At 44.2% G+C, this 26,950-nt stretch overlaps 1 protein-coding gene across 1 annotated transcript in view; it reads right to left on the reverse strand.

The window, feature by feature from the left end:
- xpo7 (exportin 7) overlaps window positions 1–26,950 on the reverse strand; it is a 110,522-nt gene that overhangs the window by 14,014 nt on the left and 69,558 nt on the right. The window contains exons 8-23 of the mRNA XM_043681183.1: window positions 25,757–25,830; window positions 22,235–22,354; window positions 18,868–19,014; window positions 18,078–18,250; window positions 17,688–17,881; window positions 17,102–17,207; window positions 16,324–16,459; window positions 13,290–13,363; window positions 11,375–11,455; window positions 10,403–10,466; window positions 9,949–10,057; window positions 8,857–8,963; window positions 5,693–5,781; window positions 4,793–4,900; window positions 4,427–4,509; window positions 2,307–2,521 (exon numbers count right to left, since the gene is read on the reverse strand). Coding sequence (XP_043537118.1) covers window positions 2,307–2,521; window positions 4,427–4,509; window positions 4,793–4,900; window positions 5,693–5,781; window positions 8,857–8,963; window positions 9,949–10,057; window positions 10,403–10,466; window positions 11,375–11,455; window positions 13,290–13,363; window positions 16,324–16,459; window positions 17,102–17,207; window positions 17,688–17,881; window positions 18,078–18,250; window positions 18,868–19,014; window positions 22,235–22,354; window positions 25,757–25,830 — 1,880 coding nt within the window. The remainder of the gene's footprint in view (window positions 1–2,306; window positions 2,522–4,426; window positions 4,510–4,792; window positions 4,901–5,692; window positions 5,782–8,856; window positions 8,964–9,948; window positions 10,058–10,402; window positions 10,467–11,374; window positions 11,456–13,289; window positions 13,364–16,323; window positions 16,460–17,101; window positions 17,208–17,687; window positions 17,882–18,077; window positions 18,251–18,867; window positions 19,015–22,234; window positions 22,355–25,756; window positions 25,831–26,950) is intronic.

Here is a 26,950-nt window from a genome sequence, read left to right on the forward strand (position 1 = left end):
AACCTCCTCATGGGAGCACGAGGCAGCGCCGATTCAGTCATCGATGTAGCGGAGGAAAAGGTGGGGGGTGGTGCCAGTGTAGTTGCGGAAGATGGACTGTTCCACATATCCTATGAAGAGGCAGGCATAGCTGGGGCCCATGCGGATGCCTCCTTTGGTTTGGAGGAAGTGGGAAGATTGGAATGAGAAGTTGTTCAGGGTGAGGACCAGTTCAGTCAGTCGAAGGAGGGTGTCGGTGGAAGGGTACTGGTTGGTACGGCGGGAAAGGAAGAAGCGGAGGGCTTTAAGTCCTTCGTGATGGGGGATGGAGGTGTATAGGGACTGGATGTCCATGGTGAAGATAAGACGTTGGGGACCGGGGAAGCGAAAATCATGGAGGTGGAGGGCGTGGGTGGTGTCCCGAACGTAGGTGGGATTGAGGTTCACAAGGAGGAGGTGTGAGCAATTCTGGAAAGTGTGGAAAAAAAAGGTAAGTCCCCTGGGCCAGATGGCATCTATCCTCGGATTCTCTGGGAAGCCAGGGCGGTAATTGCAGACCCTTTGGCTTTGACCTTTATGTCAATGTCTACAGGAATAGTGCCAGAAGATTGGAGGATAGCAAATGTCCCCTTGTCCAAGAAGGGGAGTAGGGACAACCCTGGTAATTATAGACCAATGAGCTTACTTCGGTTGTGGGTCAAATGTTGGAACAAGTTATGAGAGAGCGGATCTATAATCATCGAGAAAGGGATAAGTTGATTAGAGATAGTCAACACGGTTTTGTGAAAGGTAGGTCGTGCCTCACAAACCTTATTGAGTGCTTTGAGAAGGTGATCAAACAGTGTGGATGAGGGTAAAGCAGTTGACGTGGTGTACTTAGATTTCAGTTAGATTCCCCACTGTAGGCTATTGCAGAAAATGGCATTGGGAGTGATGTAGCGGTTTGGATCGGAAATTTGCTAGCTGAAAGAAGACAGAGGGTGGTGGTTGGTGGGAAATGTTCACACTGGAGTTCAATTACTATTGGGGTACCACAAGGATCAGTTTTGGGGCCAGTACTGTTTGCCATTTTTATAAATGACCTAGATGAGGGCATAGAAGGATGGGTTAGTAAATTCGTGGATGACACTAAGGTAGGTAGGGTTATGGTTCGTGCCGAAGGATGTTGTAAGTTACAGAGGGACATAGATAAGCTGCAGAGCTGGGCTGAGAGGTGGCAAATGGAGTTTAATGCAGAAAAGTGAGAGGTGATTCACTTTGGTCGGAGTAACTGGAATGTAGACTACTGGGCTAATGGTAAGATTCTTGGTAGTGTAAGTGGGCAGAGAGATCTCTGAGTCCACATACATAGATCCCTGAAGGTGCCACCCAGGTTGATAGGGTTGTTAAGAAGGCAAGCGGTGCTATAGCAGAGGGATTGAGTTTCGGAACAATGGGATCATGCTGTAGCTGTACAAAACTCTGGTGCGGCCACACTTGGTGTATTGTGTACAGTTCTGGTCACCACATTATAGGAAGGATGTGGAAGCTTTGGAAAGGGTGCAGAGGAGATTTACTAGGATGTTGCCTGGTATGGAGGGAAGGTCTTATGAGGAAAGGCTGAGGGACTTGAGGCTGCTTTCATTGGGCGGAAGGAGGTTGAGAGGTGACCTAATTGAGACATATAAGATAATCAGAGGATTAGATAGGGTGTCCAGTGAGAGCCTTTTTACTCGGATGGTGATGGCTAGCACGAGGGGACACAGCTTTAAATTGAGGGGTGATAGATATAGGATGGATGTCAGAGGTAGTTTCTTTACACAGAGAGTAGTCGGGGTGTGGAACGCACTGCCTGCAACAGCAGTAGACTCGCCAACTTTAAGGGAATTTAAATGGTCATTGGATAGGCATATGGACAAGAATGGAATAATGTATGTTAGATGGGTTTCAGATTGGTTTCACAGGTCAGCGCAACATCGAGGGCTAAAGGGCCTGTATTGCGTTGACATGTTCCATTTTCTAGGACACAGGAAGAGACCTGAAGATGATTGTACAAAAGAATTGGACCGATAACAGACCGATGGGTCATGGACAATCTAATCTAATCGATTAGGTTGCAGGGATTAGTCAAGCCAGCACAAAAACAGAGGCTGCGCAATAACTTTCACATACAACTAAGAGTCACGCAGTTACCAGTCACTCTCAGTGGGATCCACTGAGTAATCTGCATGGGCTGCACACAGAAAACAAGTCAGACCAATGAACACCGAATGCCCTGATTTCAACTGTATTCTTTCAACAAAATCAATCCCCAAAACACAGGTGCTCTGAGGGCAAGGAGAACTTACCAGAAGGTCACTGTGAGGGATCGATAGGAGGAGTTTAATGAATGTTTGCAAAGCATTGTCAAGGGCATCGTCTCCATAAAGACGGAAGACTCCAAAGTTGACGTAGTTGCCACTGAGAGCTGCTTTCAACATGGAGAAGCAAATGGAAATTCCTTTCAATTTCAGTCCGTAAACCTGGTCCTTTGGCACCTCTCCCAAGGTGAGGATACGATTACCTGTGTGAGTAACACAAAAAGACTGCAGCTGTTGATAAGCCTACATTACATCTTCAAATGGATCAAAAACATTATGACAGGAAAAGACAACACAGCATTTCCTCACATAAAAACCAATAGAGAGTCTTTCACAGCAATGAACATTTATCTGAGTGAATACATGTGTTAGTACTATCACCCTCCATGCAACATGGCCATAATTAATCACGTGCAAAATGGCTCAATTCAAACCGACAGCAATTCGTACCACTGGTGCACAGATGAAAACTTTCGAGTTACGAAAGACAAAACCCACACAAAATCAAAATGATCAACACGCCCATCCCCACGTTACTGCATTTCATTGATGGGTCTACTTTTCATGATCTTGCTCCTGACCCTCAAGAATATGAGCTATAAATGCTTTGGAATTGGGAATTTGAACTAGTACCACGAGGGTTTGGTCTGTGTGCATGAAGAGATTTAATTATCAACGTGTCTGTCCGACTTGAAACCAGTCAGTGTCAGGGAGCAGCTGACTGGGGGCCCTCCTGGAATAACGATGAGAATTTATTCATGTGGCGGGAGTTTTACAATCAGAGGGAATAAACATTCAAAGGCCATTTGCTTGTTTTGGTTTTGGAGGATCAAGAATGAATCCTTTCTGTTTCAAGACCTGGTTGGGTTTAAATGTAAGAATGGTTTCGACCAGAGAAAGAAGTTAGCTCAAACTGAGTATAACTAGTTTCCTAACTGTTCGAAGTGTTTTAGTTTAACAATTCCTGACTAAACGTATGCAATTAGAACTGTGAAATGGTTATTGGAAAGTTTAACATCACTTGTGTGAATAATCAAGGAAAAGACTATCAAGGTCAGGGATCAAAAGATAGTTACCTCAAACTGATCAATGTGATTGAGAACGAAACACTCTCTGATATCTGAGAACTGGAAAGTGAGAGCATTGGCAACAGGTGGAACTGCATCTTGCTGTGTTTTGAAATCTTTCAAATTAGAATCTATGTAAATAGTTTGGTGTGTTCTATTTGATCTTCATTTCTGTGGTGTGCGAACTTTCTTTTCATGTTAAAACCCCATCTGCAGCATCGTGTGGTCATGTTTCACCAGAGGCCCACCAGATTGAATAAAACAGAACTCCATGAAGTCAGACTTCAGTCTGGAATCTGACTTGCCCAGCAGTAACATCAGCTGGGATCAACATACCAGTAATAAGCCATGCCCCTGCAAGTCAGGTATGGTAGCATCCAAAAAAGTTGTCAAGGATGAATTCATTTGTTATCATCCAGTTGAATTTGATGCTCAGGTTCCAGAGGCAAGGCAAGAGAAAGTGGGCGCAAGAGGGTGAGCCTTGAGAAGGAAACAGATCTTCAACAGCAAGGGGAGGAGAGACCGAGCAGAAGCTTATCCCATCTGCCACATGGGGAGACAATGCACTGTGGCAATGTCACATGATTTGTAACCCAGAGGGCTAAGCTCATGATCTGGGGAAGGTGGCGAGATGCCACCTTAGCACAGAATGCAAATGCTGTTGACTACCAAATTACATTGAAAGCTAGTCTCAGTTACAGTGGCCGTCAATCTTTGACTCAAATGACCATAATTGATCATTGCCAGTCTGGCCTTGATGGGACTCCGGATCAACAATGCAGTTGTCTCCTCAGTGCACTCTGAAACAGTCTGGCAAGCTACTCTGTTGTGATTTGGAAAGGACAACAAATGCTGACCCATGTCCCCTGAAAGGCCAAAAAAAGATGGGGCTATCAAAGTTGTGTTGAGCAGTTCTCACTGAGGTTCTTTTGGAGCTGGAGCAGGGTGCAGAGGTGAGCAATAGGAAGGGTAGGGGACCAGGAAAGCTGCTCGAACACCATCACGTTGTTCGGAAATGCAGCGACACTGAATCACACTGACCGTAGGTTGTAATCATTTTACTGGTCTCTCGAAACAGAAGGATCCCATTCGGAGAAGACACATCAAACTGCAGCCGCTGTGACCTGCAAATAGGATCAAACAGTGACAGGGTTGTAACATTACAATGCCTGGAAACAAACCTGATCATGGGGTCAGAAAGCAAACATTTCAAGCACAGCATTCTGCTGAACATGCAGTCAGATCTCATTCCAAACAATCCCAGCAACTTAACAACATTCTCTCTCTGACACCATGATACCACAGGTACACACCACTGCAATGCCAGGATGAAAGAGTTACTTGCCCTATATTGCTGATAGAGAGAGATCTCACAGACGGCTACTACAGGGACAGTCAGTATTTTACCTGTTGTGAACGAGTTCAGCCATCAGTTTGAGGATGGGCGTGGTGCATGCTGGGTCATGATACCAAAGTTCCACAACACGCTGGAGGATAGGCATGTACGTGGGATAGCTGGGCACAGAAAGCTAAGGAAATTCGGTCAACTATTCAAATAACTTGCCGATATTAAAAGACATCTCAAACTTCAAGGGAAAGGGAGTGCTGACTTAATTGGCTTCATTATTAGTGAATACCTCCCTATTTCAATAAAAGCTTGCAGAAGCACCTACTAATTCTCTGATCAATCTTTCAAAGTGCTTCACGTATTGTTGAAGGACTGCCAGCGATACAGTGGCAAACAGGAAAGCCATTGTTACACAGCAAGATCCCGCATTCAGGAACTAACAGCTGTTGGGGAGCAGTGAACTTCGTTCACACTCAAACATGAAGATGGGACCAGAATGATCAGCAATGTTGTTTGAGGAAACAATCTTGCCCATGACACCAAAAACCTTCCGAATGGTACAGCATCTCAATCAGGCAAACAAAGCCTTTACATCTTAGCCACAACTCGTTCTCTCTCAGGACAGAACTCCACCACAGAGCTGTCCATCAGGAACTATCTCTGACAGTGCACTGCTTCCTGAGATGGACCAAAACTGTCTGCTTTGATGATGGCCTCAAATCCCAGGACTGTTTGATTCAGAGATTAATCCCAATTTCACTAAGTTTCACACATCTGTAACAATTCAGAAAGAGGAATGAGAGATTTCCTTGTGATTATCTGCTTGTAAGAACGTTCTCAGAAAGCTTTTGTGCTTTTTCACCACAGACTCAACATGAAACTGAGGTGCCTTTTTTTCTAGTGAAATGAAGTCACACACTTCTCTGTTTTTGATTCCGGACAAACACCAAAAAGGATACATCCAGTCAAAGAGCATCATAAAGCTGGTCTTAGCATTAAAGGCAAAGGCAATTCCTCTCAGATCTCTCACCAGGCCAACCAGAGTTCGCTGCAAGTAAACAAACATCACTTAGTGTCATTATACAAACATATTGGCAGCTCCAATACCCTCAATTCCCTGATAGGTGTGCCATTCTGGCTGAGAGACACAGAAAGGGCTACAGCAAACTGGAGGCAAGGCCTCAAACAGATCAGCCATGATCTTGGTGAAAGATGGAGCAGGCTTGAGGCACCGAATGGCCAACTCCTTTTCTCATTTCTTTCACTCGTACCATCATCGGACAGGTTGCCATATGCGGAGTGCTATCCATGGCCATATCTACAGCCCTCGAGTGTGACTGCTAAATCAGAACATCATTTTTCCTTCAACAGCCAAATATTTGATTCAATTCAAATGCAGCAGAGAAAATGACTCTGCAGGAGCATGGTCTTTGCACATGTGGGCATTTGGAAACAGCTGTAACACTGTGCATTGCAATGGCACAAAGCATATTATCTATTCAAATCTGCACACCAGAAATTATTCCACCCAGCTTGGAATTTAACTCACAGCAAGTTCCTCTATGAGAACTACAGGCAATGCAACTACATATACAGCTCACACCGTTGATTCAAGCCACTGTGCCAATGAAACACAAAACAATCAGAAAAATGGGAATACAGAAGACTAAAGGGGTTACCAACAGATTTTTAGGGGATGCCCGGTGCTGTGAGAGAAGTCATGGACAGACTGTGTTCCAGCGTAACACAGGTTGTTCTACTATAATGCGAAAGTTGTGTTCCTCTACAATATCACGCTACGGAAACCGCTGTAGAAAATCGCTGTACCTGTTTAGTAGAAAGTTTGCTTTATCCAAACAAGGTCCACAATTTGTCAACCACATTAGAGCCAATTTGTGCTGATCAAATGTGCATTCTAACAGAACAACCTGAAAATATATGCAGGAGTATCAGCTACTGCCCAAGCCTGAACAGCAGCTGGATACCCTGTTGTGCATCCAGCAGGCACAGAACGAATGATAAAGATGGTCACCTTGCTGATGATGGAGTGGCCAAGGAGAGAGTGACAGCCAAGCAGGCAGGTCACACAATCAGCCTGTGGTTACCATGCCCGCTGATTAGAATTTCATTGTGGAAACTTCCGAGGATGATAATTCGTTCGGGGAGTGCAGCCAGAGACAAATCCATGGCATGAAGAACATCTCTGCAGTCCATCAGAAATCGTGTGCAAGTTGAGGGGACTGAGAACCAGCCAAGGCTAGCACATACCGGTACGAGTTATTTACAGGCCATGCAACACAAGTTGGATGTGGGACACAGGATGAGATAGAGAAGCTTGTGGCATGGACCACAGCTACCATAGTGACTTCAATCTGTGTATGACACTGGGGAAAGCAACAGAGCATGAAAGCTGTGGAGGATGAGTTTCTGCAGTATCACAGGAATGACTCTCTGTTGAGAAGCCAACTAGAGGACCTGCTATTTCAGATCTGTTATTATGGAACGGAAAAGGGCATACTCATAATTTTTAAGGCCAAGTTTCCCAAAGCAGAGTCAGGAGAACTCATCATGGGAAACACAGAAATTGGCAGACAGGCTAAATGATTACCTGGTGTCTGTTTTCACTGGTGAGGATATATAACATCTCCCAGAATTAGCAATCTAAGTAACTGAGGAGTTGAAGAGAATTATTCACAGTAAGAAGGTTGCACTGGGGAAAGTAAATGGAGCAGAAAGGTGATAAATCCCCAAGAACTAATTGTGGGATAGGCAGTGATGTACTAACAAGACAGAAAATAGTTAGAACAAATGAGCCTTTCTGACAATGGCAGGCTGTGACGGCTGGGATACTACAAGGATTAATACCTAGCCCCCAGCTCTTTATAAGATGAAACAATGATTTGAGGTGAGGATTAAATGTAATATTTCCAAACTTGCAGATGACGCAAAGTCAAGTGGGAATATGTGTTGTGAGCAAGATGGAAAGTGGACTGCAGAGAGTTTGGACAGGTCTAGCAAATGGGCAAGAACAGGCACTTTGAAAATAATGTGCAAACATGTGACATTACCCACTTGGTAGGAGAATCAGACGTGCAGATTACTCTTTGACCAAGAGATGTTGGGCTTAAGTGTCCTCGTTGATAAATCACTGAGGGCTAACAAACAGGAATAGCAAGTTATTAAGAAGCCTATTGGAATGTTGCCTTCTATTCTAAGAGGATTTGAGGATGGGAGTAGTGAGGTTTTGCTTCATAAGAGCTTGGTTAACCCATCAGGATGCTGAGTACAGTTTTGGTTTCCTTATCTCAGGAAAGATATTATTGTCACCGAGGGAGTGAACAAAGGTTCACCCAGACTTATTCCTGGGATGGTGGAACTATCCTGTGAAGAGAGACTGGTCAAACTGGGTCTGTATTGTCACAGGTTTTCAACAAAAAAAGGTGATCTCATTGAAACTCACAAAATACTTCAAGGGACAGACAAGGGTGGATGCAGCTGGTGGGGAGTCTAGAACCAGGGGCATAACTCCAACAAGAGGGATGCCACTTCGGGGTGACGTGGAGCTGCTGGTGTTGAACTGGGATGGACAAGGTCTGCAGTCAGAGGACACCAGGTTATAGTCCAACAGGTTTATTTGAAATTACAAGCCTATGGAGTGCAGCCTCTCCCTTAGTCAGGTGAAGCAGTGCTCCGAAAGCTTGTGATTTCAAATAAACCAGTCAGACAACAACTTGGTGTCCTCTGACTTCGGACTGAGACAAGGAAAAGTAGTTCCATGAGGGTAGTGCATATTTGGAATTCTCTATCACAAAGGGTTGTGCGAGGTTCAGTGTTTGAGTCAGTTCAATGTAGATCCTGTTAGATTTCTGACTACCATGGTGTTCAGGATTACAGGGATAATGCAGGCACTGAACTGTTCAATCTCTCACGATTGTGTCAATAGGCTGAGAGGGGTTGGCAGCTTGAATGATCTGCTCCCATTCCAGAGTTAAGAATGTTTCTGTAAAGACGTCCATAGATCAAATCCACAAAACCAGTTTGCTCCAAGTGCATAGTTTTGTAAATTAAGTACAGTTTGTTGAAATTCAGCAGCTGCAATTGAGGGAATGAGAAAATGTTGTACCTTAGCGTCTTGCTCATTGAACGTGTTTGAATTAAACATCTGTGCCACTGTTTCAAATGCTGCTGTTAAAGGGAGCATGAACTGCTCAAACTGGTCTTCATCCTCACCTGTAGGAATGGACAGAGCATCTAGTGAGTTACTCGCAAGACTCTTTCTCAAACACCAACATTCTCATCTTCTTCCTGAATTATCCATTCCCTGACAATTGCTCATTGGTATCTGTCTCAAGTGGCCGATGTTGGCAACCCCATAAAAATGCATCTTCAACTGCAAATGAGCTAGATCCTGCATGCACCCAGAACATAACCACATTTCCAGCAGCACCCCTTGGGGAATGTGACTGATCTAAAGGTGAACTATTCTCCCTACTGCACCTCAGCTGATCCTTCTTGTCAAGCAATCCAATTGTAAAAACTGATGCGACAATATTCTGTAGCATTTCCTGGCTCTCAGCAACTTTCCCCCCTCACTTTCAAACTTTGCCTCTTTGTGTATCTTCCAATCCTAACAGCCATTTGTTTGGAAACTTACATTTTATCCTCAAATTCTCCACCCTCTGAGGAGCGAATGACTTCACATCTCCCCTGCTCGATTTGTTCAGATTTGGCAGCTCCTGTCAAGTTCCCTTGGCCTTTCTCTCTGCATTCAATAATCTCCTTCAAATCCTTCTCATTCAATTGCGGCTCTCTGCCTCTCTGAAACCAAGTGGCAAATTCTATCATCCCAGCTGAGACATCATATTCCGAGGGTGTGTGTAATCAGAAACAGGGCAGTATAGTCCTGACTCTGACAAACACTCCCGGGTAACCGCTGAGAGCCCTAGAATTTACCTGGTGAGGTGCTCTGATGTCTTCTCCATGTGTGGAGCTGTAGAACTGCCAGCTGCAGTAGATATCAGAAAGTGTTACAGAATATCACCGCCAGTTTTACGGCACTAGTTGGTTTTCAGAACATAGAACTTTTATCTTCGGTCAACTAGAACATTATCTACTCTGGATGTTCAGCCATGTTCCGTTACTATTTACAATGATAACCGTGTAGATTGACAGTCAAGGATAATTCATCCCTCTGACGTTTGCAGCTCTTGCATACCTAGATCAACCATAAGCAAGCGTCCAAGGGCTGTGTAGAAGGTGGTGCGGCAACGCATGTCACTCAGGTTAGATTGGTTATTGATGCCCAGGAATGAGAAGTGTTCACTCTGTCAATTCAAGTTGCAACACAAGGTTACTCACTCATTCTCCAATTAGCATAAAAATACACAACATACAGCATCAAGATCACTGTCAGAGTCCATTTTCGAACATTTAAAACGTTCATTCCAACATGAAATCCAGAGGTTTCTCATTGTTTCACTGATTTTTAACAGGAGTTAACCTGAAACGATTATTTCGAATGGGAACCAAATTGGACAAAGTGACTCCACCAACATGGGTTCGAAATAGAACTCGTACCCATTTGGATTGAGAGCATTCTAAACTTCATCAAGGGAGAAAGGGTGGAGCGAAAGGCCCGAAACAAAACAAGAGGCGTATGGGGTACTTACTGTGTGATTGTTCAGCATGAATTGAACAGCAGTGAGTTTCACCAGCTTCCTCACACTGCTGTATGTACATCCAATCAGTTAAGGAGAATCAACCAGCATTGACAGTAGAATTGCACTCACTCCTTCAGGTGCTTGGCTCTCTTCCTTTCAATTTCAAAAGCTATGTTGTAAACAGCTTTCCACTGACAGCTATTTCAGGCAGCATCAGGATGAATTGCACTCACCAGTTCCTTTCCTGTTGGGGGGTGGAGATGCCTCCCAGCTGCCAGCTGCCCCAGCTGCTTAACTCACTTGGAACAAGCAGTTTTCCACTGGCTTTCAAACATAACCCAACATAACACAATGATTCTGGGGGTATTTCAAACTGGTGAGAGCAAGGGTTATGGTGCTCTGGATCATTTTGTCACAAACAGTAACAAAGATCTCTACTGAACCCAGGCTGATGTACAGGCACTAAGCCAGACACCAACAATTGACACTGCGGGCATTCAATGCGAAGGCTAATAATTCAACTGGCAATACAACATTCCAACCCATCTTCCAAACACTGTTTGCAATGAGCATTTGGGTGATTCTGGTCTTGGAACTTGGTGTTAAACACTGACTATATGCACCATCTCCCAGCTTCATTGTTGCCCTCCATATGCCTTTCCATGATGACAGATCTGAATGGGGCTCTTCCACTGCAGATAACACACCCCTAACTCGCAATGCCTGCTGCCTGACAGTGCTAAAATCAAGACTTATTAAACTGTATTTGCCTCAACGTTGACGGTCTCCGAGGACCTTCTTTCCAGACTTTGCTCTACCAGATTTTGTCCCAAAATGTGGTGTCACATCCAGCCCGACCTCCTGACTCATCCCTTGAGAGACCTCAAGATAGTACAGTTGGCCTTGACCCTTCACCTTGGGATCCCAGAAGCCAGTCAACCTGTTTAAGTGATCCATTTTGTTTTTTAAATGAAAGGATATCCGATGGAAAGATCATTCAGCAGCTGAAGTGTCTTTGAAGTAATTGGTTCACACCTTCCCCAGAACTTCAGGTTGGTAATTCTGGTTGGAGATCAGAGAGTCATTGTTAACAGTCAAATACAAAAACAAACGTGCAACATTTCCGTCTCTCTTTTCAAACAGAGGCTTTGGATTAATTAGTGTATTCACTCCAATAACGTTTAACTCAATAAAATAACACAGCTGAAATTCTGACCACAGTATACACAGATGTTAACCACTTGATTTTCCAGACAGACTTTATGTTGCACTGACGAGATGCAAGGAGCTCTGGCAACTGGAAGGCACTGCTTCACGCTCACAAAGCGTGTTCAATCCGAGTTCAGAATTGAGTGTGGCTACCTCAGTTACGTTCAACACTTCTGAAACAAACCAACTCTGAACATCTCCTACAAACTCTCAACCAATTTTCGGACACAGTCACTGCTCTTTCCTTAAGATGGGAGGGAGAGGTGTTTTTTTGATAGTAGAATTACTTTCTCATTCGTTGCACATGACATGTAACTTATGAATTAGGCCGGTACGATGGAACCTGGAGCTTGTGCCAAGTCAGGGCAATTATGAACCTAAGTTGCTGACAAGCTGGAGTTTTCACTCTGACATCTATAACTTTCCCTTGACTTTAGTACTGGATACCACGAGAAGTGGCCAGCTATGACCATCACCCCTTTAACTTACTAAGTGACATTTCAGTAATGCTGACAGCTCCCGCCCCTGGGGTATGGGAGTTTGCCATGAATTAAGCCACAGCACTCAGATCAGCTACTTGGCTAACTTACAGAAACTTCAGTCAGGTCAAAAGAGGAAATGAAAAATCCAAGTGCCAACAAACTTGAGCTGCCCGAGCTTCCATGTTGAAGCCAGCAGCCCTTGAAGCACAGGATCGATCAAGTTTGAGTTGGCCACTAGAGGTCAGCAGAATTCAGGTCTCCCAGCAAGCTGATGGGTGTGTGACAGGCCATGACAGAGAGCAGGTTCTGTGAGGACATTGGCCCAAGGTCAAATCCCTGGAATACTGTTTAAATACAGGCCAGGGAGAGCAGCAGCAGCAGCTCAGTGAAGGCTGAAAACCTCAAGCTCCAAAATGGAAACTAGTACACACATTTTCAGAGATACACAATTTATGAATGATGCTTCCAACAAATAGTCAGATAATTGCCAGCCAGTAACGCAATAGAATCGGGAAGTTTTGTGAATTAGAGCCTCTGTGCTGAAACATGAAATTTGCATGGGTCTAACTGAAGCCAGTTAAGGATCACTTCTCTACTTCATTCTCTTTCAGTCGACAGTACCGTTCTGCCCTTGATCGAGGCAGATGAGAATGAGGTGGTCCGTATTCTGTTCAGTTTTGGACTGATTGTGAAGGGCAGCCTTCCTGTCTCTGCCCAAACTGAGTACATTTCCATCTGCAGGAAGGACAAAAGGCAGGCTCATGTTTCAGGTGAACCGACTGTCTGTCCAAGAGGCATCGCCCAGAACATCAACTCTTCTTTGAGATTCTCTGGGACTTGTTCCTATTTCTCTTTACTGCCTTTTCAGCAAACACCTTGGAATGTCTCAACATTCGTCCAAATACAGATTCCAAGTAAATGGAAGCTTTGTGATTCCCACAGCACACACATAACCTTCCTTACATCAGAGGTCAACAAAAGCTCACTTATACCTCCTACCTCAGGGTTAATGAGGCGCAGAAACAACTGCTTGGGGGCTACAGGGAGAATCAAACTGAATAACCTATTTTCCACAGTGAATCCACTGACACGACACACTCAATTCATAGGAAAATCAGGAACTGAAACCCCAAATTATGACCACAGCCTGCTGTTGAATCAACAGGTCATTGAAATGTCAGAGGCACCTGTGTGCATATACTCACATTTTTCCGATGAAAACACTCAGAACCATTGTCTCATCGTTCAGCCCCAGGACCTCAGACAGCCTGCGGTATAACTGCACAGAAGGAAACAAAGCACAAACCATCATTAGAAAACAGACAGGAACCACTGGGACAGGCAAATGACTTCACACGACGGAGATAAACATGGCTTTCAGTTTGTGCACTGACAAACTAGTGGGCGGCACGGTGGCACAGTGGTTAGCACTGCTGCCTCACAGCGCCAGAGACCCGGGTTCAATTCCCGCCTCAGGCGACTGACTGTGTGGAGTTTGCATGTTCTCCCCGTGTCTGCGTGGGTTTCCTCCGGGTGCTCCGGTTTCCTCCCACATCACAAAGATGTGCAGGGTCAGGTGAACTGGCCATACTAAATTGCCCGTAGTGTTAGGTAAAGGGTAAATGTAGGGGTATGGGTGGGTTTCGCTTCTGCGGGTCGGTGTGGACTTGTTGGGCCGAAGGGCCTGTTTCTACACTGTAATCTAATCTAATCTAAATCTCTGATGAAGGGCTTTTGCCCAAAACGTCGATTTTTCTGCTCCCTGGATGCTGTCTGACCTGCTGTGCTTTTCCAGCACCACTCTGATCCAAACTCTGGTTTCCAGCATCTGCAGTCCTCACTTTTGCCCTGAAGGATACATGTTGGCCAAGACACAGAGAGAATCCTTTACTTTTGCATCTTACGTTCAGTTCAGCAGTCAGACAAGACCTCCCTGGCATACCTCAATGTGAGATGGGAGTCTTTACAGGAAAGCACTGCTTCTGTACTGCACTCCAGCTACAAGTGCTCAAATTTCTGAAGTTAAAAATCACACAACACCAGGTTATAGTCCAACAGGTTTAATTGGAAGCACACTGGCTTTCGGAGTGACGCTCCTTCATCAGGTGAAAGCTAGTGTGCTTCCAATTAAACCTGTTGGACTATAACCTGGTGTTGTGTGATTTTTAACTTTGTACACCCCAGTCCAACACCGGCATCTCCAAATCACAAATTTCTGAACTAAGCCAGGAACCTGGAACATCTTCAGTACAGGTGGGAATACCACCAACTGAGCAAAGGTAACAGTTAAAATGAAGCCAAATACAAAGACTAACCTCACATTGTCAGTATTTTCCAGCTGACACACCGAACAGGCTACGTTGCTCAGAAACATGAACCCTCTTAAAATTACAGTCATTACTGATGAGTGGTAACAGCTGAACAAAGTTAACGTCAACAGTGTCAGCATTCTCAACAATGTATCTTAATAACTGACAAACATCCTGAACCACAAACTAAATTCTTCACCCCAGTCTGGTCTGCAATTACAGCTGTTTCATTAATGAAAGACTGAACACAATGGTGTTGGTATAAAGGAAAACTTGACCTTTTTTGTTGGCATTTAACAGTCTTGCAAATACTCAACAGCACTGAATGCTGTCTGAAAGTACATTGCCATTAAATTAGCAAATGAGGCACAAGATCCCATAGACAATGCCAAAAGGAACTGACATGTCCATCTGTTCCCACTCTTTCTGTCCGTCTCCTACTCCTTGGGTAAACAGCCTAGTCCCCAGCACCAACTCCCCACTATCAGTCCTAGGCCTACGTAGTCCTGGCTAATATTTAATTAGGTTGGCAGAGAGGGTACAGAGCAAATTGTGTGTCCCGGGCTAACTAAAGGGTGGAACAGGAAGGTGGGAGATCCAAGGGGGACGAGTTCCTGCTCCATATCAACACTTGGAGATCTCCTTCCCCCTGCTGGGACAGTCAATCTGCTGTTAGCAGCTGAGAAAACAACCCAACTCAGCAGTGAGATTGCTCTCGCCCCCTGCCAGGCCACCCCACTTCCCAAGAGTTCATGGCAAAATGAAGAGCATGAGCTGTTGTCACATCTTCAAGTGAAACCTCTCAAAGTTACCCATTCCATGTTGTGTTCAGGCTTCACATTAAAGATTCAGCAAGCAGTTATTGAGAGGAACTTCAAGCCAAGTCCCACTGCATTTGGATTTACATCAAAATGCTGCTCATACCTAAGTACTGAAGAACACTGACTGATGCGAACCTGAAAAATACATGAACTCACTGTCTGCCTACCTGGTAGTACAAACATAATTTCTACCTTCTGTAGCAAACTTCTGTCACAGCATTATCTCACCCATATAACCAAGCTTCACAATCTTACTGCTGATTACAGACAAAGTGCTAGGTTGACCATTTGAATTACATGAGAAACCAAAGTCCATCTACCTACACAGAATGGCACTGAAGATCTAGGTGCATCCTGATTCAGGAACAAGAAGCTTTCCTGAGTTATGGACTGTTGATGAAAGTAATATATATGCATTATTTACGAGACTTGCCATTTCTGGAATGTTGCTCACCACAGAACAGCTGTTCAATTAGTTTTCTATAACAACGTGCTGCATTTAACAAGTTATTTAATACATTCATTTTCCTAAGTTCATAAGCTACAGGAGCGGAATTAGGCCATTCAGCCCATCAAGTTTGCTCCACCATTCTGTCAGGGCTGATATGCTCCTCACCCCCATTTTCCTGCCTTCTCTCCATGTCCTTCAACCCATTGCCAATTAAAAATCTGTCTAACTCCTCCTTAAATTTACCCATTGCACTATGGGGTAGCAAATTCCACAGATTCACCATCCTTTGGAAGAAGGGGTTTCTCCTCAACTCTGTTTTAAATTTGCGACCCCTTATCCTAAGACTATGACCTGTCGGCCTAGAATGGCCCACAACAGGAAGCATCCGCTCCACGTCTATTTCATCCATCGTATATTTATGAGAGATGACCAGGGCACAGTCAAGTTTTCTTTCTTGATGGTCAATATGCTAACACAAATGATGGTTTTTATTTCAGTTCAGTGTCACACCAACAGAGTCAGCATAAGTTACCATGCTGTTAGTCTGCAGCAAAAGGTCATGAAAACCAATTCTGTTTCCAAACCTCCAGGCAAAAAGCAAAGCAAGAGCAGATAAAGGAGGAAGGGCCTCAGTAACTCTGACTCTGTTCCTTGTTACCTTGGAGGACTTCTGAACCTGATCCCCGATATAAATCTTGCGGAACTGCTCAAAGAAACTCAACATGGCCAGTTCCAGCTTCTCATTGCCTGCTTGAGCCAATCGAGAATCAGTCAGGTTCATCAGCTGTAAAACCCTGAAAAGGAACAGACAAACACCCAGTCAAATCTCCCCACAACACACTGCAATCGCCAATACATAGGGAGATGAGCTGAAGAATTCATTCAGCACTGTCAAGATCATCATATTGCCAGCTTTCAACCCTACTGTACAGCTCCTCACCTGACACATCACATAAAGCACTGTGGTGCAGATAGAAGTGTCACCAGGCAACAGGGTAAGAAGTGACACAGCAGGTGAGACATAAAATAAACCCCACCTCCACACTGTTACACTGCCATGTTCAAATTCAATCAGAAACTGGACTGGAGGAGTACTAGACTAGCCAATCAACAAGCGGAATACCTGGACTCAAGGCAGTGATTCAGAGACTACATGGCAAAAAGTAGAACAAGTTCTTGACTTCTCTGCTTGGAAAAAAAAAATCTGTTAGCAGCTTCTTTAGGCAAGACCTTGACAGCATTCATTGTGAACCTGGTTGAAGAACTGGATAATGTAAAATCAAATGTCACTTGGAAGCAGAAAGCATTTCAAGCTGCAATTTTTCACAATGTGAGTTACATGTCTCACAGTCATTACTCAGCTGGAGTATGTATAAGTGCAATCTCCACAACCAGGTAGAGAGAGTGGAAGGAGTAAAAGGCAATCCGAGACTCACCGGCAAACGAGTTCTCCATCCATGGAATCCTGTTCATCTGTACTCGCAAAGGAAACTCGGCCCCCAATCACTGCCCCTATGATGTACACTTGCCATGTCAATCGACCTGAGGGACAAATTGTGAGTTAATGACCTCATTAGTCATCAGACAGTGGATGTACGCACTGAGCCAATGAAAAATAACCCTTTCAATAAGACTCGCAACTCTCTTGAGAATCAAACAGTGAACAAGTTTTCTGAATGTACAAGGTGATGGTGGAATGAGCAAGCACTTCACAAACAGATGCCACACAGCGTCCGAGTGGCCAACCCTTACAAGTTCACTGTTATGGCTGATACAGAATTAAGTCTGTTGATAGAGCTGTTCATAGTTCAGGTAAATGTTGGCAGCGCGGAACAAGCAAAACTCATGACAAAACAAATCAAGGTTTGCACAAGCTTTACACAAGATAATGTATAAAGATGTATTAGATAGAACAGCCAACAAAAATCACATAGGTCTTTTAATCATCAGAAACAACAAACTGTGAGGCCAAGCCTTCAGACAATTGGGCAGCTGTCTCACTCCTTTCTATTCTGCACTTACCTTCCTGCACAGCAATGTCGATGGCGCTGGCATTCGCACTCTGCAGTAACTCCTGGTACGTCTGGGCTGACTGATCAAAGAGCTGCACCAAGAGAGCACACGTCTTCTCATACTCACAGCGACCAATGGTGGACAGTTGATCCAGCTGCTGCTGAACTAGACCTGTGTCATCAAGAGGGTCTTCCAAACCATCCCTAGAGATAACAAACACCTGCTTCAAGTCTAGCTCCACACATTCCACGTTCTTGTTATGAAATGTTATCAAAGCACATCATTCCCGAATCAGGCTCAAATTTAAACGCTGCTGGTTGCTTCTTTACACAGTGCTATACTTGTTTCATGATCCCAGTCTGAGCTTTGTCTCTGCAGGATCAGATTAAGTCACCATACCTCAGAATGATGTGAATCGATTCGAGCCTGGAGGTGATGTAAGCTTTCGTGACTTCTGGCGTATATGTTTCCAACATGTGTGGTTCTGTGGCTTTGACGTAAGGTACAGAGGCAGCCAAACGCTGCCACAGACTCAGCAGGTAGTGTACACTGTTTGGGGCAAACTCCCAGTGCTGCAGGCAAAATGGAACAAACAACACATCAACTTCATCGTTACTGAAAGATGACATTAACTGCTGCTTACACATCTATTTGGGAGGATGAACTATACTTCCAAAAACCAAGGATAAGCATGTTGGAAAATCAGTCTGATAACCAGGCCAAACAAAAAGCTTCATAAAGAGCAAACAAAAGACAGATTTAGCCAAATGCTGCATCTCAAACAAAACTTCCCAGACGGTTAATGTGAATTTTATTCACTTCAGCTTTTCCAGCAGCTTCTTCACTTGTCACTGTTCCATTCTGAATGCTGCATCTTTTCTGTAGCGTCACTGTAGACTGGAGCTGTAAAATCTGACATCACGCCTGCACCATATCACAGATCCAAAAACGGTGCCAATAGCAGACACATCTGGGCCATGTAGCCGGGAGCAGACCTGTTTCCAGCCAAAAGTGCTCCAGACTGCAAGAAAAAAGGTTCTGCAAGTCCTAGTCAGCAGCGCCCCCATTCTCCGCCCCCATTCTCCCCCCCCCAAATAAGAACAAGCCAGGATCCCACTCTAGTCAAGCCTGTTTCTAGTGTCAATCACCTGCTCTTAGGCCAAAGAACAGAAGATTCTTTGATTCCTACCTGAAGACTGGTTACTGTGAAATTAGCGACCAGCCGGATGACTTCAGGATAGTTTTCCACTTTCACCAGTTCTCCGAGCTGGTAGTTACTCTTTAACCGAGCTAATAATCGACAGAACTCATGATAGTTGTTCGGATCAGACAGGCCCTGCAAAAGGAATGTTTGTTTATCATGTTTCTGACAGAACAAGCTGAAAACATCAGGAAGACATGACGTTTGAATGGGTTGGTAAAAGCTCACCCACATGTATTAAGGTTGAAAAGAGTTAAGCCAGAATTGGCATTGGTGTGGCAGAACAGAGTAAAACTACCCAGGAGCACGTGCGTTGAAATCACGAGACGCTGACTGTGTGTACACTCCAGCAGCAGATCCTATCTCCTGACAGTTCTGGTCATGTCTTGTTTGTCTTCGCTCCTGCCCTGGGACCTGCTGTCATACTTTGTCCTGTTCGTCCCCACCCTGTCACGGTGGCTGCTGCCCCTTCACAACCTCTCAGTGACACCCATCCCTCCAACTCCACTTACATCCACCCAGTTACTGCTGCCTCCACTTCACCCTCGCCAGCCTGCATCAAATGGCCAACATATTGACACGGTCTTTCTCGCACGTCATGGCCACAAATCCTGTTTGCTTTGGCAATATTGAGGACCTTTTCATTCACATTGTGCTTTGTCTATGGAATTTTAAACAGGTGCCTGACATCCACTTTTCAACAGCTTCCACTTCTATTAGGACCATTGTTATTGGACTGCAGGCTTAAAAATGAAATAAACAAAAGGTTTTAAATCAAGGGACTATAGCAGATGCTGGTGCAGTTTTAAATTTTAAAAAAATTCCATCTACAACATTGCTTCATTCAAACAGTGGGAGATGAGAGAGGGAGCGTGACAGAGCACAAGACAGAGCGAGAGAACGGCTGCATGTTCGTTCCTAAGTACTCAGCAGAGTGACGAACCGTTCAGTGGTTCCTGGGTGAACAGCTACGGTTGTGACTGGACAATACATCCACCTATGAAGGAGCAAATGCTTCTTTCTCTTGTCTTTATAAGGGAGATAGTAAAAGGAACTCTCTCTGTCCCTGAAAATTCCCTCATGAAAGGAAAGCAAGACAAGCCATGTTTTCAGTCACTGAACCAAAGTAGCAGTGAATGAAAGGATCAGAATCAGAGTGACCACAACCTTCTGTCCTCCGAACAGGATCAAAAAGGATCAGATAGGAACTAAGGAAACTTGACACCTATCATCCACACTGGTGCTAGAACTGTGCTTCAGTGACTTGTCTTCCCTATTCTTTCCCACCTCTCATATTTATGTCTTCCTTGTCTCTGTGTCGATGTGTATGTACGACATTATGTTTTAAATAAAAAGGGTACTGTTGAAGTAGTAGAGAATTGTAATCATTTATGTGTCTTCTTTGCTATCGGTTGTTTTCTTATTGAGTACAAAAAACTGTTGAGTGTTTTCTATTAATCTGGGTTTCTGAGTCAGCTAAATTGAAGAACCTGGCACAACAGTAAGCCATTCAGCCCTCTGACCCTGTCCCACCATTCAATGAGATCATGGCTGTGGTCTTGCTTTCAAATCCCTTAATACATTTGCTTAACCAACATTTTTCTATCTCAGATATAAAATTAGCAACTGATCCACTATCTGCTGCTGTTTGTGGAAGAGAGTTCCAAATATCCCTCATCCTTTGTGTGTAGAAGTGCTTCCTAACATCTCTCCTGAACTGGCTGGCCCTCGTTCTCAGACTCGTCCCCCTAGTTCGAGAATTGCTAACCAGTAGCATTAGTTTATCTTTATCTACTCTGTCTTTACTACTAATATTTTCAACACTTTGATCAGATCACCCCTTAGTTTTCAAAATTCTAGAAAAAAAACGGATGTAATTTATTTAGTCTCTCCTCAGAACTTAATCCCTCAAGTCCAGATAACAGTCTGGACTTTGGATCGTTGGATAAGTCTTTAGTGGGGTTTGATGGCCAGCACACTACCCATGTCCAACAGGTTTTCTGAGGCATACAGCAAATCAGGCATCTACTCCAGAGATAAACTACAAAGACTGAGACCAGACAAGTTCACCAAGTCTGGACTCCTACTACAAAGACTGCGCCCAAATGGTTATGACCTTGCAGGTCCTGGGGAAACGCTGACTCCACAATCCCACCAGACCAGTCCTTCACGAGATCTTGCTTCCTGAAGGCCCCTGATAGCTGCCAAGTGCATTGAAACATCAGTCACAGAACAACATAATGAATTAACCAACCCTGCTTTCACTATTTGAAAGCTTCACCAAAATAATCAAGGAAAAGCAAATAATATGCAGCAGGCAAACACAAAGGCCAAAACAGTATTGAAGAAAAGAAAACCTGAGAAGAAACAGGAAATGAGATGTGCGCATACCCAACATCCTCACATAGAATGGAAGAATATTAAACACATTCAGATTTGTCTTCAAATACGATTAAAAATTTCCCATCGGAGATGAGGACAGTTTGGCTAACTGAGAATGGTTGGGGACTTTGAGCTAAGATATGTTGGTGAGATCAGTATACAGTTCAGCTGCTGTTTCATTCAATGAAATAGAATAGACTTGAGGTGCAGAATGGGCAACGCAAGGTCCGGATTTTTATTTGAAAAGGCAGATACTTGATTGCCAAGAAACACAGGCGAGAACAACAACAAACAGAATCGGGGTGAATATTACCAGTACGGGGGCATTTGCAGTGCTTGTGGTAACAGAATGGAGTTTGAGCTGCAATGAGTAAGAACACAGGTCTACCCAGAGGCCAGTTCAGACCCTGTATGGCTCATTCAGGGCCCTGCTTCCCCCCTGCCCGCCCCACCACTGTAGGGATTTCATCAGTGCCAAGCTATCATTCTGCACTTTGGACACTTGGATAGTGGGAAGGAGGAGGCAATCTTGGCTCTTTGAAAGATGGGAGCCCCATTGCCAAATGAAGAAGCTGCCTGAGCCCACAGATCTAAGCAGGGCTCCCATGGAATGCCCTCAGCTTCCCAGCCTGTCTTTATGGGCACTATTGCCACAACAAAATGCAGCCATGGAAACAAGCCACTCAAGACCAACATGATTCATGAATGAACAACACAAAGGAGAAAAGGCTCCGTATATAAAGGCATGTGTTCCTTTTCCGGCAAGAATGGTGTGAGTTAGATGACTACCTGGAGCTACCTACAGCTGCATAGGTATGTAACACTGCTCTCGAAACAGCATCCAAGTGTTTCCAACCTTTTCACAAAGACACTAGCCTGATCACACCCAAAAGGGGGAAGATTCCATCAAGAGTCCTCCTGATAACTTTGCTCAATCAACTGTTTTACAAAGTGTCACTTGACCATCTCTTACCTGTGGATTTTCTAATATCCTCTTCACTCCATCCACTAAGTGCGAAAGAAACTTGGCTCTTTCTGCATTGTTAAATAGCGATCTCCGGACGGAAGCAATTTGTACTAAACAAGACAACACCTGGAGGGAGGAACAAACAATGGTCAGGAATGAAGCCAGACACAATGTGGAGACAATGTCAGCAGAAGTGACAATAGTCCTCGTCATCAAAGGCTCATTTGATAACATGGGTACAGACTGACAAACAGCGACCTGAAAATTGCCCTCCAAGCAACTCACCATCCTGACTTGGAAATACATCATTGTTTCCTCAACGTTGTTGGGTCAAACTCTGGGAACACCCTCCTAATTTGTGGATCTACCTGCAGCACATTGGATGCAGTGGTTCAATAAGGTAATTCACCACCACGTTCTCCAGACTAACTAGGGACAGGGAATAAATGCCAGCCCAGTCTGTGACACCAGCATCCGATGAATGAACAGAGGGAAAAAAACAAGTTAGAGATGTTATTAACATTATGAGCAGAAGGAAGATATTCAAATTGAAAGGTCAACAACTGGAAGACACTGGTTTTAAATAATTGACAGAAAATCCAGGGCATAATTTGGAAAACTTACTCCCACAGACTGAGTTGTCTTAATGTGGACCATGCTCCTGAAAGGAGCAGATTAAGAGGAATAAGAATGAGTGAGGAATCTATCAATGCTGAATGGAAAGGATATAAGAAACAATACAGAGTGGAACTAACTGGTAAGCACTTTCAAACAACAAACCATGGCACAGTGGGCTGGATGCTCTCCCTCTGAGCTGTGAGACTGCATGTGATTTTAACTTTACAAGCATGCTCCATGCCCAGGGCAGGGATGAGGACTCTCTCACATGAGCCTTGTGTTGCAGCAATCCTTTGGCAGCATCACCTCCAAGAGGCCAGTCATCAAAGTCATTTCACTGCAGGATCACAGACTCTTAAAGACCATGATCACCACATTCCACCTGCTGTGGCTTGACCCACAGTGCCCTCAAGCAGGCAATTCCAGAATTCTGACCCAGCAACAGTGAAGGAACAGCGAGAAAGTTCCAAGTCAGGATGGGTGAAGGGCTTGGAGAGGAACCTGCAGGGGGTGGTGCTCCCATGTATCCGCTGCCCTTGTCTTTAAGATGGAAGTGCTCGTACATTTGGAAGATGCTGTCTTAGGAGTTTTGGTGAATTTCTGCAGTACATCTTGTTGATGCCAAGTCATACAATGCTATAGGTTAAGCACTGGTCACAGGAGGAGTGAGAATAGTTTGGCAGTTGTTTTTCACTGGCCAGACTTGATGGGCTTCAGGACCTTTTCCCCTGTGCTGTGACCTAGAGAACGGACTGACCATCAAGGGATAGAACTAGATTTATTAGTTAGTCCTTGAATGAGTGTTGACCAGCATTTATCAAAACAGCACACTGTCCATGTATTGTCTTGGGAAGGAAGCAGCTATCTGATTGTGGAATGCTTTTACCAAACTGTGCTGGGGAAAGCGTGGCAGGACATCAACCTAACACAAAACAAAAATGGAAGATTCTTCCTGGTTTTGAAGGACATCGCTCATGGTCTGCTTGGACAGAGGTGGTCAAGGTGCTCTGTTTAAGAAATGGGCTAATGTCAGCAGTAAAGACAGGAAGACAGCACTATCTCAGAAGTGGGGATGATGCAGGACAGTCAGAAAGACAAGTCAGGCAGTCAGTTGGGGAGGAAAAATAGCACGAGACAAGGATTTGGGTCTCAAAAGCAAGGTGAACCCTGCAAAGGCCAAGAGGGGAGATCAAAACTCAGGTAAAATGGGGGTTCAGGTTCAGCTTGACTAAGAGAAGTTGGGCAAGCAATAAAGACAGGTGAACAAATGATCTTGGTCTCGAGTCTCAATCTTGGTAAAGAATTCTGTAAGGCACTTCTTGGTGGTGATGAGGATACATGTCGGAAAGGGAATTACATTCAAGGTTATTCGGGAAGAAAATACCACAGAATGCTCGGAAATAGGAACATCAAGACTGTACCATTGTTCCATGAGATCATGCTGATCTAACCTTAATTCTATTTTCTTTCTGTCCCCATAATCCTCAATCATTTGGTGGATCAAGTATCTATCTGACTTAGCCTCTGCTGTATTCTGGAAAAGATGATGTCAAAGATGTATGGCCTTTTGAGAGAACAGATCCTCATTTCCATTTTAACCGTTTGCTCTTCAGAATAGCAAGTATGCATCATAACCTTTGTAAGCCACGTGGGAGCAAAGCAGCAGCTAAAACAAAAGCAGTGCAGATGCTAAGACAGAGATAACCAGCTCTGCTGGTAATTAGATCAAACAGATCGAACCAGCTTGACTTGTTGTAATATAAGGAAATAGAGGAAGCCTCTATCAATCTTGCCCTGCATATTTTTTCCCTCAATTCACACAGATAAATGGCTAATCTGGCCTTTATTCATTGCATTTATTGTCACCCTCACCTCTGAGTGAGAAAGCTCTGGGTTTGAGATGACTCTAGGTCTTGCTAGACACAGAAAAACCCAGCTAGTGATATGGGCACACACACTGTCTCTGAATATTAGTCCCGAGCTGATAAAGAGAGAGAATTAGTCGCAGGAAGGGCATCCGGCTGGAAATTTACTAATCAAAGGTGACAATGTTGGACATGAAAGATGATCAACCAGCATTGTCATGAGTCGACATAGCACAGAACAAGAGGCAGGAGAGAGACACAGTGGTGACAGATAGGGCCCATATACTGGGTAGGTATGAAATGTGAAAATGTGGATGAAATGGGAATTTCATCCGGCGCAGGCAATTGCAGGGTAGATTTAAAATAAATATTTGTTTAGCTGGGCAGGTCCACAAGAGAGTTTCACCTTAAAATTAGGGTGAGGTTATTGCGTTGGAAATTCACAAAGCACTTCTTCAGATAAAAAAAAATGGAAATCTGAAACAGTGCCCTCCAAGTAAATGTTGATGGGACAGTCAACTGTATATTCCAAAACCAAAATTGATCCTTACAATGAAGGGATCTTGAACTAAGGCATGCCGAGGGAGTTAAGAGATACATCAGTAATTGAATCGTGGAAAAGGTTTCAGAGCTGACTGACCCTTTGTGTTGCTGTGCTACCTTCTAAACGACAAGAGCCTCAGCTGAGGGCATTCCAGCCCCAAACCTCCAACAATGGAGTCCTGTTTTAGACGTGATGTACTGAGTTACAAGGCTGGGGATTTGGGAAGGGGCTTCTTAATGCCAAAACAACACTGGTAGACAAAGACCAACATAGAACATCATGACCCATCAGGAACCCCGTAATGGGATAAGAACCTGAACTTGGCTCTTGACATTCCTTGATGTAACTCAGAGTTCAGAAGGGAATCATCACCAATGGATGATACAAGGTGAGGAACATCAGGATTACAAATTAAACATTTCACCAGCTCACTCTCAGCTATGTCACACTTGGCAAACTCCTTCACATCTCTGGACAGTGGTAAACAGAAGTACAACTCACCAGAGGAGACAGTGATGGAGGGATGGAATGGTACAAGTCGAAAAACAACTGGAGAGTTGATGAATCCAGGAAAGCTGTCGAAACAAAAGAGTGGAGAGTTTAAGTTGGCAGACATAAAACAGTGGAAGAAGAGCAGGAAATCTACACCACAATGGGGCAGAGTGGAACAAACTTGTTCAATATCACAGCTTACAAGAGCCGCCAACTGGCAAGCTCGAGGGCTGCAACAGACAATTCATACCCACTTCATCAATGAACCATCCCATGCACAAAGGAGGATTCTATAAAGAAGGCTTTACAGTGCTACAGTGAAACACGCGACTTCACCTTCACTAACAGCAGCAGACAAGGTGATTTCATTCCTAACATGGACAGATGACGCATTTTCAAACAAATTTCTCTGCTTAATCTCCGAACCTGCCTGGAAGCAGGTTGTTATTTAACACTTCCATCTTTATTTTGAAACAGGGTAAAGGTGTATTTCTCATACTCCCACAATACCACTGTAAAGTTTAACCAGGAATAGGGTTTATTTCACATCCTCAGGTGCATGGGAAATCTCACAGAACAAGCAGTTTGATGAGGAAAAATAGAATTGGAAGAGACAATGGGATAGTAACAACTTGAAGACAAAACAAATGACGGATGGAAGGTCAGCAATGCCTTTGCTCTTTCAAGTGAGGTTTGAAAGCCAAAGCTGGGATTCGCAGTCTGGAAGCTTTTGTTAGGGTTCTGGGTCACTGCCAAGCCAGCAGCTCAGGAGCTGGACACAGTTTCCTTTCTTTAAACCAACTGTTGCCTCACCGTTCGGAGGAGGAAACGTGTATTGCCAGAGTGCACCAAGACAGGTTACTATTTTCTTGTGCAAGCCAGAGGCTTTTCCTTTTCAAGCCCAGACTCAGGACTGTTGATCTTGTCAATTAACATGGTATGGGAACAACACTGTCCATTCATCTGTCTGCTACTATCAAACTGTCTGGCTCGAAACGTAAATAATAACAACACAGATGAACTGGTGGAAATCGGAAAGAAAAATGGAAAAATATGTCATTTCTTACAGAATCAAAGGTGTTGTGTTCAAGACTCAATCTGGACAGAAGCATCTCAGCAAAACTTCTTCAACATCTCCAAATTCCCCTCACCACATCACTCACCATGCTCCCTCACAACTCTATTCCTGTATCTTCAATGCCT

The sequence above is a fragment of the Chiloscyllium plagiosum genome, chromosome 42, assembly GCF_004010195.1.
Source record: "Chiloscyllium plagiosum isolate BGI_BamShark_2017 chromosome 42, ASM401019v2, whole genome shotgun sequence".
NCBI classification, from domain to species: domain Eukaryota; kingdom Metazoa; phylum Chordata; class Chondrichthyes; order Orectolobiformes; family Hemiscylliidae; genus Chiloscyllium; species Chiloscyllium plagiosum.